This window comes from Neoarius graeffei, chromosome 2, assembly GCF_027579695.1.
Source record: "Neoarius graeffei isolate fNeoGra1 chromosome 2, fNeoGra1.pri, whole genome shotgun sequence".
Lineage (NCBI taxonomy): Eukaryota > Metazoa > Chordata > Actinopteri > Siluriformes > Ariidae > Neoarius > Neoarius graeffei.
Window position 1 is genome coordinate 53,720,324 of NC_083570.1, and position 15,042 is coordinate 53,735,365.

A 15,042-nucleotide genomic window follows, 5' to 3' on the forward strand; every position below is an offset into this window, starting at 1 on the left:
TCCAATGTCTACTGTGTCCACTATTATTTTCTACATTGGATTTCTCGTTAAAGGAAATGATCAATTCTCGGACAGTGTTTCTGTAATGATTTTGTGTGTCTGAAGTGGAATAAACAAAGAGAAAATGCGTCATTTATAAGGAACTCTTTCGTTTAATCGGTGCAGCCATCATGACGTCAGTGTCGCTTCCCATGAGCTAGTGGAGAGCCATGACATGACAATCCCAGTGGACAAGCTGACTGACCAAGTACCATTTTTACAACCAAATGCTGAGCCATACAGCATTATCTTCACAGAACACAGCTCACAGAGATAAACAATATGGTACTAAAAAAAAAAAAAGTTTCCAATGAAAAAACTGCACTAAACATGAGAAAAATCACGAGTAAAATCACCACAGTAGACCATGCGGTAATCAAATGGTGGGGTCTCACCTGGATCCGGCTTCAGCAACTTCTACAGTGGTGCTTGAAAGTTTGTGAACCCTTTAGAATTTTCTATATTTCTGCATAAATATGACCTAAAACATCATCAGATTTTCACACAAGTCCTAAAAGTAGATAAAGAGAACCCAGTTAAACAAATGAGACAAAAATATTATACTTGGTCATTTATTTATTGAGGAAAATGATCCAATATTACATATCTGGGCGGCACAGTGGTGTAGTGGTTAGCGCTGTCGCCTCACAGCAAGAAGGTCCGGGTTCGAGCCCCGTGGCCGGCGAGGGCCTTTCTGTGCGGAGTTTGCATGTTCTCCCCGTGTCCGCGTGGGTTTCCTCCGGGTGCTCCGGTTTCCCCCACAGTCCAAAGACATGCAGGTTAGGTTAACTGGTGACTCTAAATTGAGCGTAGGTGTGAATGTGAGTGTGAATGGTTGTCTGTGTCTATGTGTCAGCCCTGTGATGACCTGGCGACTTGTCCAGGGTGTACCCCACCTTTCGCCCATAGTCAGCTGGGATAGGCTCCAGCTTGCCTGCGACCCTGTAGAACAGGATAAAGCGGCTACAGATAATGAGATGAGATTACATATCTGTGAGTGGCAAAAGTATGTGAACCTTTGCTTTCAGTATCTGGTGTGACCCCCTTGTGCAGCAATAACTGCAACTAAACGTTTCCGGTAACTGTTGATCAGTCCTGCACACCGGCTTGGAGGAATTTTAGCCCATTCCTCCGTACAGAACAGCTTCAACTCTGGGATGTTGGTGGGTTTCCTCACATGAACTGCTCGCTTCAGGTCCTTCCACAACATTTCGATTGGATTAAGGTCAGGACTTTGATTTGGCCATTCCAAAACATTAACTTTATTCTTCTTTAACCATTCTTTGGTAGAACGACTTGTGTGCTTAAGGTCGTTGTCTTGCTGCATGACCCACCTTCTCTTGAGATTCAGTTCATGGACAGATGTCCTGACATTTTCCTTCAGAATTCGCTGGTATAATTCAGAATTCATTTTTCCATCAATGATGGCAAGCCGTCCTGGCGCAGATGCAGCAAAACAGGCCCAAACCATGATACTACCACCACCATGTTTCACAGATGGAAAAAGGTTCTTATGCTGGAATGCAGTGTTTTCCTTTCTCCAAACATAACGCTTCTCATTTAAACCAAAAAATTCTATTTTGGTCTCATCCATCCACAAAACATTTTTCCAGTAGCTTTCTGGCTTGTCCACGTGATCTTTAGCAAACTGCAGACGAGCAGCAATGTTCTTTTTGGAGAGCAGTGGCTTTCTCCCGCAACCCTGCCATGCACACCATTGTTGTTTAGTGTTCTTCTGATGGTGGACTCATGAATATTAACATATTAACATTAGTCAATGTGAGAGAGGCCTTCAGTTGCTTAGAAGTTACCCTGGGGTCCTTCGTGACCTCGCAGAGTATTACACGCCTTGCTCTTGGAGTGATCTTTGTTGGTCGACCACTCCTGGGGAGGGTAACAATGGCCTTGAATTTCCTCCATTTGTACACAATCTGTCTGACTGTGGATTGGTGGAGTCCAAACTCTTCAGAGATGGTTTTGTAACCTTTTCCAGCCTGATGAGCATCAACAACGCTTTTTCTGAGGTCCTCAGAAATCTCCTTTGTTCATGCCATGATACACTTCCACAAACATGTGTTGTGACGATCAGACTTTGGTAGATCCCTGTTCTTTAAATAAAACAGGGTGCCCACTCACACCTAATTGTCATCCCATTGATTGAAAACACCTGACTCTAATTTCACCTTCAAATTAACTGCTAATCCTAGAGGTTAACATACTTTTGCCACTCACAGATATGTATATTGGATCATTTTCCTCAATAAATAAATGACCAAGTATAATATTTTTGTCTCATTTGTTTAACTGGGTTCTCTTTACCTACTTTTAGGACTTGTGTGAATATCTGATGATATTTTAGGTCATATTTATGCAGAAATACAGAATTCTAAAGGGTTCACAAACTTTGAAGCACCACTGTACGTCATCAATCCCGCAAGCCTCATTTTGACTTTTCACGTTATCCTTATAGCGGTGCACATGAATACGGCGATGTACACGTATTTTGACCGATGCCCGAACTTAGCCACTTTTAAATGTGAAAATAATCAACATCCTTTCAAAATTACTCCCTCAACTTCGTGCTACTTTGAATTACATGTCAAATTGCTTAATTATAAGTAAATTTGTATTTTACGATTCATTTCCTTTCATATGATACTCAATGTCATTGGAAGATGTTGAGATGCAAGATAGCAAGCTATAAGTTTTTAGGAGCCAACGGCAAAACCTGGGCGTTATCACTTGTGTTTGAGACCTTTTTGTCCTCTTGACTACGCTAGAACTTGTTAGAGCAAACAACTGTTATCTTCTCACAGCATCAAGCAACAAATTAGCACCAGAATTGCTCAACACATGACAAATATTTCAATATAAATTTATTTAATGTGTTCCAAGGTTGGTCCAAACCCCAAACGAATGGAACTGATCCTGACCTAACTGATTAAAGTTTCAGGGTCTCACCCGTATATTGAGTCCTGTGACCTCGGCATTACTAGGCACTGGTGGCAAGTCCAGCCGGACGTCCAAATCTGCTGTCCGCGAGTGCTGCAGAGCTCCAAAAAGGGACAGTCTGGTGTCTCTCTCAAACCTCTCCTCTCCTTCTGGTTTCCTCTCCAAACCAAACAGTCCAGTCCCTGGTGGAGCGTCCAATATGCTGAGAGTCCTACAAACTCCCCCGAATGCTCCCCATTCCTCCTCACACACCAGAGCCCAGGTCCTGCTCTCCAGCCTCTGCAGTTCCTCGCTGAAGTAACCCGGCAGCGGAGGTCTGCGCAGCACACGGCGTTCACGCCGCATGCAGTCCCTGCTGAACGAGGACACAGGTGGAGGACCCGACCCTGCCAGCTGTGCCAAGAGCTCCAGCACTGAGTCAAGCTCAGTCAGTCCAGAGGACAGGCCTGCTTCACGCAGCTGTCCCAGCAGGCCCTCGAGCCTTTCTGCGTCCTCAGCATGGCCTGAGACACGCAAGTCAAAGGAGATCATAAGCATTTTGTTGTAAGAGGGTGTGTTGGCTAAAGCGTTTGCCATCGACGAGGTCGGTTTGGATGCGCCATCCTGGAAAAGTTTGGAAAGCAGTGTGGCGTAGGCACGTCTTCGGAGGGCACGGTGGAGCGCCACACGGGAGATACTTCCAAAAGAGCGGCGCTTCCATGACACTCCGGACAGGCTGCAGTCACAGAGTGCAGACAAGAGACCTGTAATGCTGCTGCTGCTCATGGGACCAGAGGACGTCTCAGATCTCCCACACTTGCTATACATGATGACCTTGATCAATGTATGATGTGACCTGCAAGACAAAATATGCACACCTACATTATTAATTACTGTATTACTACATTATTAATACACAATATAACCAAAAGTTTGTTAATACAAGCCCATCACACCCATATGTGTTTGTTTCTCATTTCTGATTTAGTTCCCCATTGCTGTTATAATAAGCTCCAATCTTCTGGGAAGGCTTTCCACTAGATTTTGGAGCGTAGCTGTGGGGATTTATGATCATTCAGCCGCAAGAACTTTCATGATATCAGGCACTGATGTTGTGCAGTCAGTGTTCCAGTTCATCCCAAAGGTGTTCATTGGGGTTAAGGTCAGGGCTCTATGCAGAACACTTGAGTTCTTCCACTGCAACCTTGGCATGCCATCCCTGTGTCTGAAATAGCTCCCTACTCACTATACACTACCGTTCAAAAGTTTGGGGTCACCCAGACAATTTTGTGTTTTCCATGAAAAGTCACACTTTTATTTACCACCATAAGTTGTAAAGTGAATAGAAAATATAATCAAGACATTTTTCTGGCCATTTCGAGCATTTAATCGACCCCACAAATGTGATGCTCCAGAAACTCAATCTGCTCAAAGGAAGGTCAGTTTTATAGCTTCTCTAAAGAGCTCAACTGTTTTCAGCTGTGCTAACATGATTGTACAAGGGTTTTCTAATCATCCATTAGCCTTCTGAGGCAATGAGCAAACACATTGTACCATTAGAACACTGGAGTGAGAGTTGCTGGAAATGGGCCTCTATACACCTATGGAGATATTGCACCAAAAACCACACATTTGCAGCGAGAATAGTCATTTACCACATTAGCAATGTATAGAGTGGATTTCTGATTAGTTTAAAGTGACCTTCATTGAAAAGAACAGTGCTTTTCTTTCAAAAATAAGGACATTTCAAAGCATAGGCGGTTTTAAACGGGGGCCAGGGGGGGCCAGTGCCCCTGTAAAATTGCTCCTTGCCCCTGTTGTGGCCCCTGTGCTGAACAGGTAACAAGATTTATTCATTTTGACGTGCGCTGGCTCGAAGATCGGAACTGACATGACGGAGTGTTCTACACGGACTCCTTAAAGCGCTACACGCACACTGTTACCTGCAGCAGAAAGATCAGCAGCAGCGCGAATTGTAAACTTCGGACGTGAGAGATAACAGCTGCAGCCCTGCAAGGACTAGGCTACTGCAAAGAGGCAAAGGTAAGGAAAATTATTCAATTTCGTAACGTCAGTGTTTGCACATATCCGTGTTTTACTGTTGTTGTTCACTACAATAATAAATCCGTTTTATTGCGCTTTCTTAAAAGTGTGTTGCACAGCAATAAGTAGCCTAACTTAATATTTTTGGGAAATGGGTAAAATAACCGACAGTGTTTAACCTTCTTGTAAAACTTTAATGGCCTTGTGATATGTAGAGGCTACATTCCTCTCCGTTTACTTTTTAGTATAGACCTACTGTAGGCTATCATCATGAAAAGGAGCAAGTAGGACATTATGTCCTTTTTTGCCCCTGTTGGCAAAAAGCAACATAGAGAGAGTAAGGAAGATGAAGATTATGAAAGAGGAGAGAGAGCCAGAGGTGGAGAGAGCCAGAGGTGGTGGTTGGAGAGGTGGAAAGTGAGGCATCTGAAAGGCAATCTGAGAGTGAGGATGAAGACATTCAGGATCAGATTGAGGGACAGAATGAGGGACAACCCAACGAGTCATTGGGACAACCAGATTCACCATGCATATCAAGTACAGCACCATCAGGTTTGTGATGTTGAACAAATGTATGTGTGTGAGCAGTGTTGGCCTACAATTCATATAGCCTACCCTGAAAGTGTGAAGTCTGAATAATAATTAATAAATATAAAATACAAATAATAGATATAATAATAAATTAATAAATGAATAATGATAAATAAATGTTGTTCTCAGTCGCACTCCCATATTTACTGTATTCATCTTTCTCCAGATATCAGCAAGCGCTTGGACGACACTCCAGTGCAGCCACGTCTGAAGAAAAGGTTCATTGTATGCAAAAATAGAAATCTTATTTTACAAAAAAGAGAAACATGGTTTTAAGATTTACTGAGCACAATTTATTTTATGTTTAGGCTATTGAGACAGAATGTTTATCTCATTGTATTTATGCTCAATGTATTTTGTTTTGGTTTTAAATAAACTAAACAAAACATTTTGAACGCTTAAATATTGCCATGTTTTGCCCATATGTGCCCCCCTGAAAAAACACTGGCCCCACCTCGGCCCCCCTAGTAATTTTGGTCTAGAACCACCACTGTTTCAAAGTGACCCCAAACTTTTGAACGGTAGTGTATACGGCACTATATAGTAGGGACGCCATTTTGTAGTGCTGTCCGAAACCTTAGTGAGGATTATTATAGTGCACTCGAAGTATCCCACAATGCATCACGAAAAGTAGTGTACAAATGATGGTCACTAACCAAAGCAATATATCCCATCATGCATTGCGGTCGCGCTGAAAGAAATCAAATTAAAAGTCTCAAATTTGATTTAATAAAAGGCAGCGGCAAAGAAGAAAGTATTCAGCCTTGATTTAAAAAAAAAAACGGAAAGATGCAGCTACTTTGTATTGATTAATGTGGGAAATACGCTCAGTATTTATTACAAAAATACATGCAAGCATTTATTATTTTGAAAACCCACCAGCCGACTGACCTGGCACGTTTTAATTGTGCGACAGTAATGATGTAAATACCAACGCGATGGAGTAGTATCCGAAAGTGGTTTTTTTTTTCCCCCATTTTACCAACGAGCTCACTATATAGTAATTCCCTATATAGGGAGTAGTGAACGAGTGAGCAATTTCAGACACAGGGCATATCTTCATGGCGCTTGCTTTGTGCACAGGGGCATTGGGCGGCACGGTGGTGTAGTGGTTAGCGCGGTCGCCTCACAGCAAAAAGGGCCTTTCTGTGTGGAGTTTGCATGTTCTCCCCGTGTCTGCGTGGGTTTCCTCCGGGTGCCCTGGTTTCCTCCACAATCCAAAGTTAGGTTGATGTGGGGCGGCCTTGGGCTGAGGTGCCCTTGAGCAAGGCACCGAACCCCTGACTGCTCCCTGGGCGCTCTAGTGTGGCTGCCCACTGCTCTGGGTCTGTGTGTGTGCGCGTGTGTTCACTGCTTCAGATGGGTTAAATGCAGAGGATGAATTTCACTGTGCTTGAAGTGTGCATGTGACGAATAAAGGTTTCTTCTTCTTTGTCGTGCTGGAGCAGATTTGGGCTTCTTAGTTCCACTGAAGGGAAATTGTAATGTTAGAGGACACAAAGGCCTTCTGTTCAATTGTCCGCTTAGTATAACAACAAAAAGTCCATATTAGTTTAGTTTAATTTATTCATCACTATTTACAACTTAAGGTACAATAATATATAATATATTAACTGAGCTAAATATAGTTATATAGAGACAAAAAGAAAAAAAATCAGGGTTGTTTATGATAAAAGCCTGACAGGAGGAATAGTGAAATGGTCTAAAAGTTATAACATTAAATATATTATCAAAGAATACTGGACTTATTTATTATATAATGAGTAACTCACGCTACGTTCACACTGCAAGGCTTAATGCTCAATTCCGATTTTTTTGTGAAATCCGATTTTTTTGTGAGGTCGTTCACATTAACAAATATATGCGACTTGTATGTGATCCTCAGTATGAACGAAAAGCGACCTAAAAGTGTTCCGCATGCGCATTGCAGGATACGACGACGTCACACGCAGTGAGCATGGCCAGTGTTTACGGAAGTAAAACCGCCCGGTTGCGGTATGACCCATCCAATCTAGCTTGAATAGCTGTATCCCCCCAAATGGAAATCAGCTCCCTAACCTCTGCGTCCTTCCATTGAGAAGATTCAGAACCTTCACAGCCCGAAGCGTCCCTCGCATTGATGTCATGCGCAGGGGCGCAGATACGTTTTTTGAACTGGCGGGGACAAAAAACTGGGGGGGGACAAAGCTGCCAGCAAACCAACCCCAACCCCGATATGCCTGTCAAACTTGTTGTGGGTTACTATAGCAACCAAGCTCGAGCTCACAACCTGTGCAGTCTGCGCAGCTCAACCAACCGAATATCAGTCTTTGTTTTGTTTTATGTGAGTTGTTGCAACTATGTATACACTGCCGTGCACCTCAATAAACCGAATGGTAATTAGTCTTTTGATTTTTCCGTGAGGTTTGCCTTATGCAAAGTGGGGGGGGGACCAAACGAAGTGAATTTAAATCTGGGTGGGACGAATCCCACCCGTCCCCCCCTCTATCTGCGCCCGTGATTATGCGCCATGTTGTTGTAATTTTTTTTGAGAGACCCGCCGCCTACTTCAGCGCAGAATAGTGACGTTTGTGGCTTGTTGATGACGTGTAAGTCGGATGAATGCGACCTGGCGGTTCAGACTGAAGTCGCATATGAAAAGAGCGGATAGGAATCGGAATTAGGACCACATATCCAAACGGCCTGGGTCGGATTTGAAAAAATCGGATCTGTGTCGTTCATATTGTCAATAAAAGATCGGATACAGGTCACATATGGGCGAAAAGATCGGATTTGAGTCACTTCAGCCTGCAGTGTGAACGTAGCCTTAGGTGGCTGATAGGATGATAATATCTGGTGATAGTATTCAGAAATTAGTTTTTTGAATTTCGCCAAGGACATTAGACTTTTTAAAACTGTTTTGCGTTAAAAAATCTGAAATAGCATGGTCTAAAATTTATAACATAATGGAATGGTCTAAAAGTTATAACATTATAGAACTATAATCTTATCAAAAATACTAGACTAATTCCATTTCAAAGGACATTGGCGTGGTTTTCAGCTCAGTTGGTAGGCTGTTCCATAGTTCTAGGCAGATATGAAGCCCTATAGTAAGTCTGCTTATGGCGTGCTGTAAGTTGGACGAGGTTGTTCTTGTCAAAGTTACGCGTCTTGTAGATTGATGTGACTGGAAGAAGATACTGTTTAAGTTCAGTTTCTGTAGACCCATTCCTTATCTTGTACAGCATGACCAGGTCAGTCATCTCTCTTCTGTGTTCCAGTGGCTGCAATTCAAGGTAGATGAGCCTCTCAGTGTATGTCTTGTCCTCAGGATAGTTCAAGATGAACTTGGTAGCTCTACGTTGTACATTCTCGATCAGCCTGCGATGTTTTGCAGTGTATGGCGACCAGACACAGGAGGCGTACTCTAGCTTGGGCCTCACCAACGAGCAAAATAGAAGAAGGTTTCTTGTTCTTATGTCAGTGATGTCTCTTCCACAGATTCTTTTTATGAGGCCGAGTGTCTTATTGGCCTTGGCACACATGTCTTCGATATGTTTACCCCACGTCATATCACTCGCAACAGTGACTCCCAGATCTTTGATGTGGTTAGCTTGCTGGAAGTCCTGGTTACCAAGATGGTAACCAATGGTTGGTGCCGACTTCATATTCACACCCATGACATTGTAACAGGATGTTCAATATTCAGGGATCCATACACTTTTGGTCATATAGCGTAATCCCTGTTTATTCTACAACCCCGATTCCAAAACAGTTGGGACAAAGTACAAATTGTAAATTAAAACGGAATGCAATAATTTACAAATCTCAAAAACTGATATTGTATTCACAATAGAACATAGACAACATATCAAATGTCGAAAGTGAGACATTTTGAAATTTCATGCCAAATATTGGCTCATTTGAAATTTCATGACAGCAACACATCTCAAAAAAGTTGGGACAGGGGCAATAAGAGGCTGGAAAAGTTAAAGGTACAAAAAAGGAACAGCTGGAGGACCAAATTGCAACTCATTAGGTCAATTGGCAATAGGTTATTAAGATGACTGATAGGAATGGGAATCGAAAACCGGTTCTTGTTGAGAACCGGTTCCCAGTGTTTCAATTCCATGGAATCGTTTGCCAGATTTGCTAACGATTCCCTTATCGATTCCAGCGGGCACGACTAATGTCATATATATTACGCAAGTTACACAACGTGCGTAGTGACATGCAGTAAGCAGTAAACATGGCAACCAAGCGGTTTAAACGCTCAAAAGTTTGGCTGCATTTTTCAAGGAAAGCTGACAACCGGGCAACCTGCAGCCATTGCAAAGTAGATATTACATCGTCGGGAGGGAACACGAGTAATATGCAAAAACATTTGCGCACACAGCATGCGATACTTTTAAATGAATGTCACGTTTTCGACACGCTTCGGACTGGTGAATCTGTGTTACTCCTAAACTAAACAAAGTTGATGCTAATCGACCTGTTTGTTCTCCTCTTTTTTCAAATGAGAATCGATAAAGAACCGAATCGTTAAGCAGAATCAAAAATGGAATCGGAATCGTAAAAATCTTATCAATTCCCATCCCTAATAACTGGGTATAAAAAGAGCATCTTGGAGTGGCAGCGGCTCTCAGAAGTAAAGATGGGAAGAGGATCACCAATCCCCCTAATTCTGCGCCGACAAATAGTGGAGCAATATCAGAAAGGAGTTCGACAGTGTAAAATTGCAAAGAGTTTGAACATATCATCATCTACAGTGCATAATATCATCAAAAGATTCAGAGAATCTGGAAGAATCTCTGTGCGTAAGGGTCAAGGCTGGAAAGCCATACTGGGTGCCCGTGATCTTCGGGCCCTTAGACGGCACTGCATCACATACAGGCATGCTTCTGTATTGGAAATCACAAAATGGGCTCAGGAATATTTCCAGAGAACATTATCTGTGAACACAATTCACCGTGCCATCCGCCGTTGCCAGCTAAAACTCTATAGTTCAAAGAAGAAGCCGTATCTAAACACGATCCAGAAGCGCAGACGTCTTCTCTGGGCCAAGGCTCATTTAAAATGGACTGTGGCAAAGTGGAAAACTGTTCTGTGGTCAGACGAATCAAAATTTGAAGTTCTTTATGGAAATCAGGGACGCCGTGTCATTCGGACTAAAGAGGAGAAGGATGACCCAAGTTGTTATCAGCGCTCGGTTCAGAAGCCTGGATCTCTGATGGTATGGGGTTGCATTAGTGTGTGTGGCATGGGCAGCTTACACATCTGGAAAGACACCATCAATGCTGAAAGGTATATCCAGGTTCTAGAGCAACATATGCTCCCATCCAGACGACGTCTCTTTCAGGGAAGACCTTGCATTTTCCAACATGACAATGCCAAACCACATACTGCATTAATTACAGCATCATGGCTGCGTAGAAGAAGGGTCCGGGTACTGAACTGGCCAGCCTGCAGTCCAGATCTTTCACCCATAGAAAACATTTGGCGCATCATAAAACAGAAGATACGACAAAAAAGACCTAAGACAGTTGAGCAACTAGAATCCTACATTAGACAAGAATGGGTTAACATTCCTATCCCTAAACTTGAGCAACTTGTCTCCTCAGTCCCCAGACGTTTACAGACTGTTGTAAAGAGAAAAGGGGATGTCTCACAGTGGTAAACATGGCCTTGTCCCAACTTTTTTGAGATGTGTTATCATGAAATTTAAAATCACCTCATTTTTCTCTTTAAATGATACATCTTCTCAGTTTAAACATTTGATATGTCATCTACGTTCTATTCTGAATAAAATATGAAATTTTGAAACTTCCACATCATTGCATTCCGTTTTTATTTACAATTTGGATTTTGTCCCAACTTTTTTGGAATCGGGGTTGTACCACGTGCACATGTTCCTAGCCCTGGAACCCCAGAAGAACCCCCTGTCCTATACGTTTTATGGAAAGCACAAAAGGTTCTCCAGGACCAGAGCTGAGAACCTGTGTTCTATCAGACAATAAGCAGGACCCAGGTGTAGCACAGCAGATCAATCTCATGCAGCCCTACAAGACTGGAATGAACAGCATCAGTTATTGGTAAAAGTGTTGTTTATTATCCATTCTGTTAGGATTAGTTTCCAGTATTGAACTTAAGACCATCAGGCTAGCTGACCAGGCTAAACACATACTGTATGAAATGAGATTTGATAGCAAGCTGGGTGCATGATCCTGAGCTCTGAGAGATGTTTATGATCTGACTGAAATGATCCGTGCAGTTATTAGAGGATGAGTAACTGGCTGCAGTGTGTGTGGTGCGTTTGTAGTGTTTTGGACGAACCGGGCCGCTCCTGGGTTGTGCAGCAGTGCAGTGTTGTTATGGATGCATCCGTTAGTCTCATCACAGGCATTGTTAAAACCGGAAATAGGAAACCAGCTAATTAGTAATCCATGGGCTCGACTTGTAGTTAAGCATTGCCTATAACTTAACACTCTTCCATCCAGGACTAAATGCTATTGCACAGGAATGAAAAAATACACAGACACTCCATAACTCCTGTCAGTCATTTTGCCTTGGTGACCGCGCTGGATTCAAAAAGCCTGCCCCCAAACTGATCTGATTGGGTAAAATTCAGTTTTCTGAGCCGCCATTGGCTGAATGTCGCTGGTTAGAAAGAATCACTTCCGCTAAGAAAACCCGCCTATCATGGATGTGTTCTTGTTTTGTACAATATTACAAAGAGATTACAATATTGGACATGTTTAAAAAGAAAACAAATCGGTAAAATAATTAAAAACTGAAAACTATAGACTTATATTGTCTCTTGTTTTCCAGAAAGAGTAAACTCCTTAATACAGATTATAGACTTGTGTGTACATATAAATTATATGTATAAAGCTACCTTTGTGGCCAATTTTGACTTGTGTAAATAAAATGTAGCTTTTATTATAATCAAATATACCTGTGTACTACAGATAGGAACCGAACGAACAAATGAATCTTTTCGAATGAATCAATTAAATGAACAAACGAACGCTTCCGGGTTTTCCGGAAGTGCTAGCTGACTGAGCAAATAAACGAAATTTTGAACGAACTGATGATGATGATGAGTTTATTTAGTAAAATGATGTACAAAATACAAGTAAATTGCATATTAAAATACATGAGTAGCACAATAAAGTGTAAACACTTATTTCCATTGTGGTCCAAGTACATCAAGTGCCAAAAAAGGGGGCTATAAACAAAAGAGGGAAAGAGAATAATATTTTTTTTAATGAAAAGAGCTCGTTCACCTCCATCGATTAAAAAAAAGTTCCCAAAACACCACCACAAAATATTCAGAAGAAAAATGCATCTAAATGATGTACAATATTACATATTTTAAAAATGGACACACAGGCATTTCTCCAAACAATACCGGAAGTGAGACAATTTGCATAAACATGGCGTGTATCCAAGGAAATAAGGTCTTAAATAGGACCTGTAGTTTGTGATGATGAATTCACAGCTGATCAATTTCACCGCCTGCTTTGGTTATGTTAAAATCTCTTGCTAACGTTTCACATGTGCACAATGACACTATGAGGCGGCACGGTGGTGTAGTGGTTAGCACTGTCACGTCACACCTAGCCCATGTTTACATTAGACCGTATCAGCGGATCATCAGATTAACGTTTTTAAAACGATTAGCGTGCACACAGCAACACCAATACACGATTTGCGTGCACACAGCAATACCAATACACGGATACGCTCGGCTCCGCAGGCATCCTGCGCTCCAAATCACTCCGCCCTGAACAGCGAGTGCCCTCTGGAGGGTGCGCACTCCGGCCCTGCGCAGCTCACAGAGCACGCGAGTGAAGCGCACAAGCTGTGATTCGGGACTGAGCCGCTGTGTGTGTGATCCCAGCGCATATCACTTACCACTTGCAAGTGGAAGGATGGCAAGCCTAAAGACAATCATAACTACACAATGGGCAGTATTTGCATCAGTATTTGCAGTATTTTCATACTTTTATACTCTTTAATGAAAGGTGATACAAGGCGGAAGTCCGCGCCGTTTTTCAGCAGTTGCGTCACATGACCAACGCCAGCGAATCAGGAAGGTGGATGTCACAGTGACGTTGTCCAATGACGACGCCAGCGAGCTCAGCACAGCGTATCCGCGTATTCTGAATGTTTACACAGCACCGGACCAGACACGATCTGGATTGAATACGTGGACCCTGGCGGATTCCCGTTTCCAGGCGTTTTAATGTAAACGGACAGTGCATCCGCGAAGAAAACGAGACAGATACGGTCTAATGTAAACTTGGCCCTAGAAGGTTCTGGGTTCGAGCCCAGTGGCTGACGGGGGCCTTTCTGCGTGGAGTTTGCATGTTCTCCCTGTGTCTGCGTGGGTTTTCTCCGGGTGCTCTGGTTTCCCCAAAAGGCATGCGGGTTAGGTTAGATAGAACTTTATTGATCCCTTTGGGAGGGTTCCCTCAGGGAAATTAAAATTCCAGCAGCATCATTACAGGATAAACAGAGAATAGAAAATAGAGAAAACTTCTAGATAAATTAAATTAAATTAAGTATTTACATATACAAATATAAAAAAGAATAAGATATGGGGAGGAAAAAAAAAGTCCAGCAGTAGAGGTATTGCACATTGTCCAGTATTGCTTATTGTCAGGCTAGGCTACTGCTCCTTCCCATCCTCTGTCCTCCTGTTGAGTTGTACAGTCTGATGGCGTGAGGGACAAAAGAGTTTTTAAGTCTGTTAGTCCTGCACTTGGGAAGGAGCATTCTGTCACTGAACAGGCTCCTCTGGTTGCTGATGACGGTGTGCAGAGGGTGACTGGCATCATCCATGATGTTCAGTAGTTTGTCCATAGTCCTCTTCTCTGCCACCGTCACCAGAGTCTCCAGCTTCATGCCAACCACACAGTTTGTCCAGCCTGGATGTGTCCTTCTTGGATGTGCTGCCCCCCCAGCACACCATGGTGTAAAACAAGACACTGGCGACCACGGACTGGTAGGTTGACCGTAGGTGTGAATGTGAGTGTGAATGGTTGTTTGTCTCTATGTGTTAGCCCTGCGATGACCTGGTGACTTGTCCAGGGTGTACCCCATCTCTCGCCCATAGTCAGCTGGGATAGGCTCCAGCTTGCCCATGAACCTACACAGGATAATGGCTACAGATAATGGATGGATGGACAATGACACTATGATTAATGGTATGTGGACACTAACCGATACAATCCTGCTTGTTGAACATCCCATTCCAGATTTATTCCATTTTTACTGTTATAATAACCACTCTTGGCGGCACGGTGGTGTAGTGGTTAGCGCTGTCGCCTCACAGCAAGAAGGTCCGGGTTCGAGCCCCGTGGCTGGCGAGAGCCTTTCTGTGTGGAGTTTGCATGTTCTCCCCGTGTCTGCGTGGGTTTCCTCCGGGTGCTCCGGTTTCCCCCACAGTCCAAA

At 42.9% G+C, this 15,042-nt stretch overlaps 1 protein-coding gene across 1 annotated transcript in view; it reads right to left on the reverse strand.

The window, feature by feature from the left end:
- Positions 1 to 12,153, reverse strand: part of tubgcp6 (tubulin gamma complex component 6) — a 79,540-nt gene extending 67,387 nt beyond the window's left edge. The window contains exons 1-2 of the mRNA XM_060914417.1: positions 11,917 to 12,153; positions 3,001 to 3,826 (exon numbers count right to left, since the gene is read on the reverse strand). Of these exons, the coding sequence (XP_060770400.1) occupies positions 3,001 to 3,798 (798 nt within the window). The 5' untranslated portion in view covers positions 3,799 to 3,826; positions 11,917 to 12,153. The remainder of the gene's footprint in view (positions 1 to 3,000; positions 3,827 to 11,916) is intronic.
- Between the last annotated feature and the right edge of the window lie 2,889 nt (positions 12,154 to 15,042).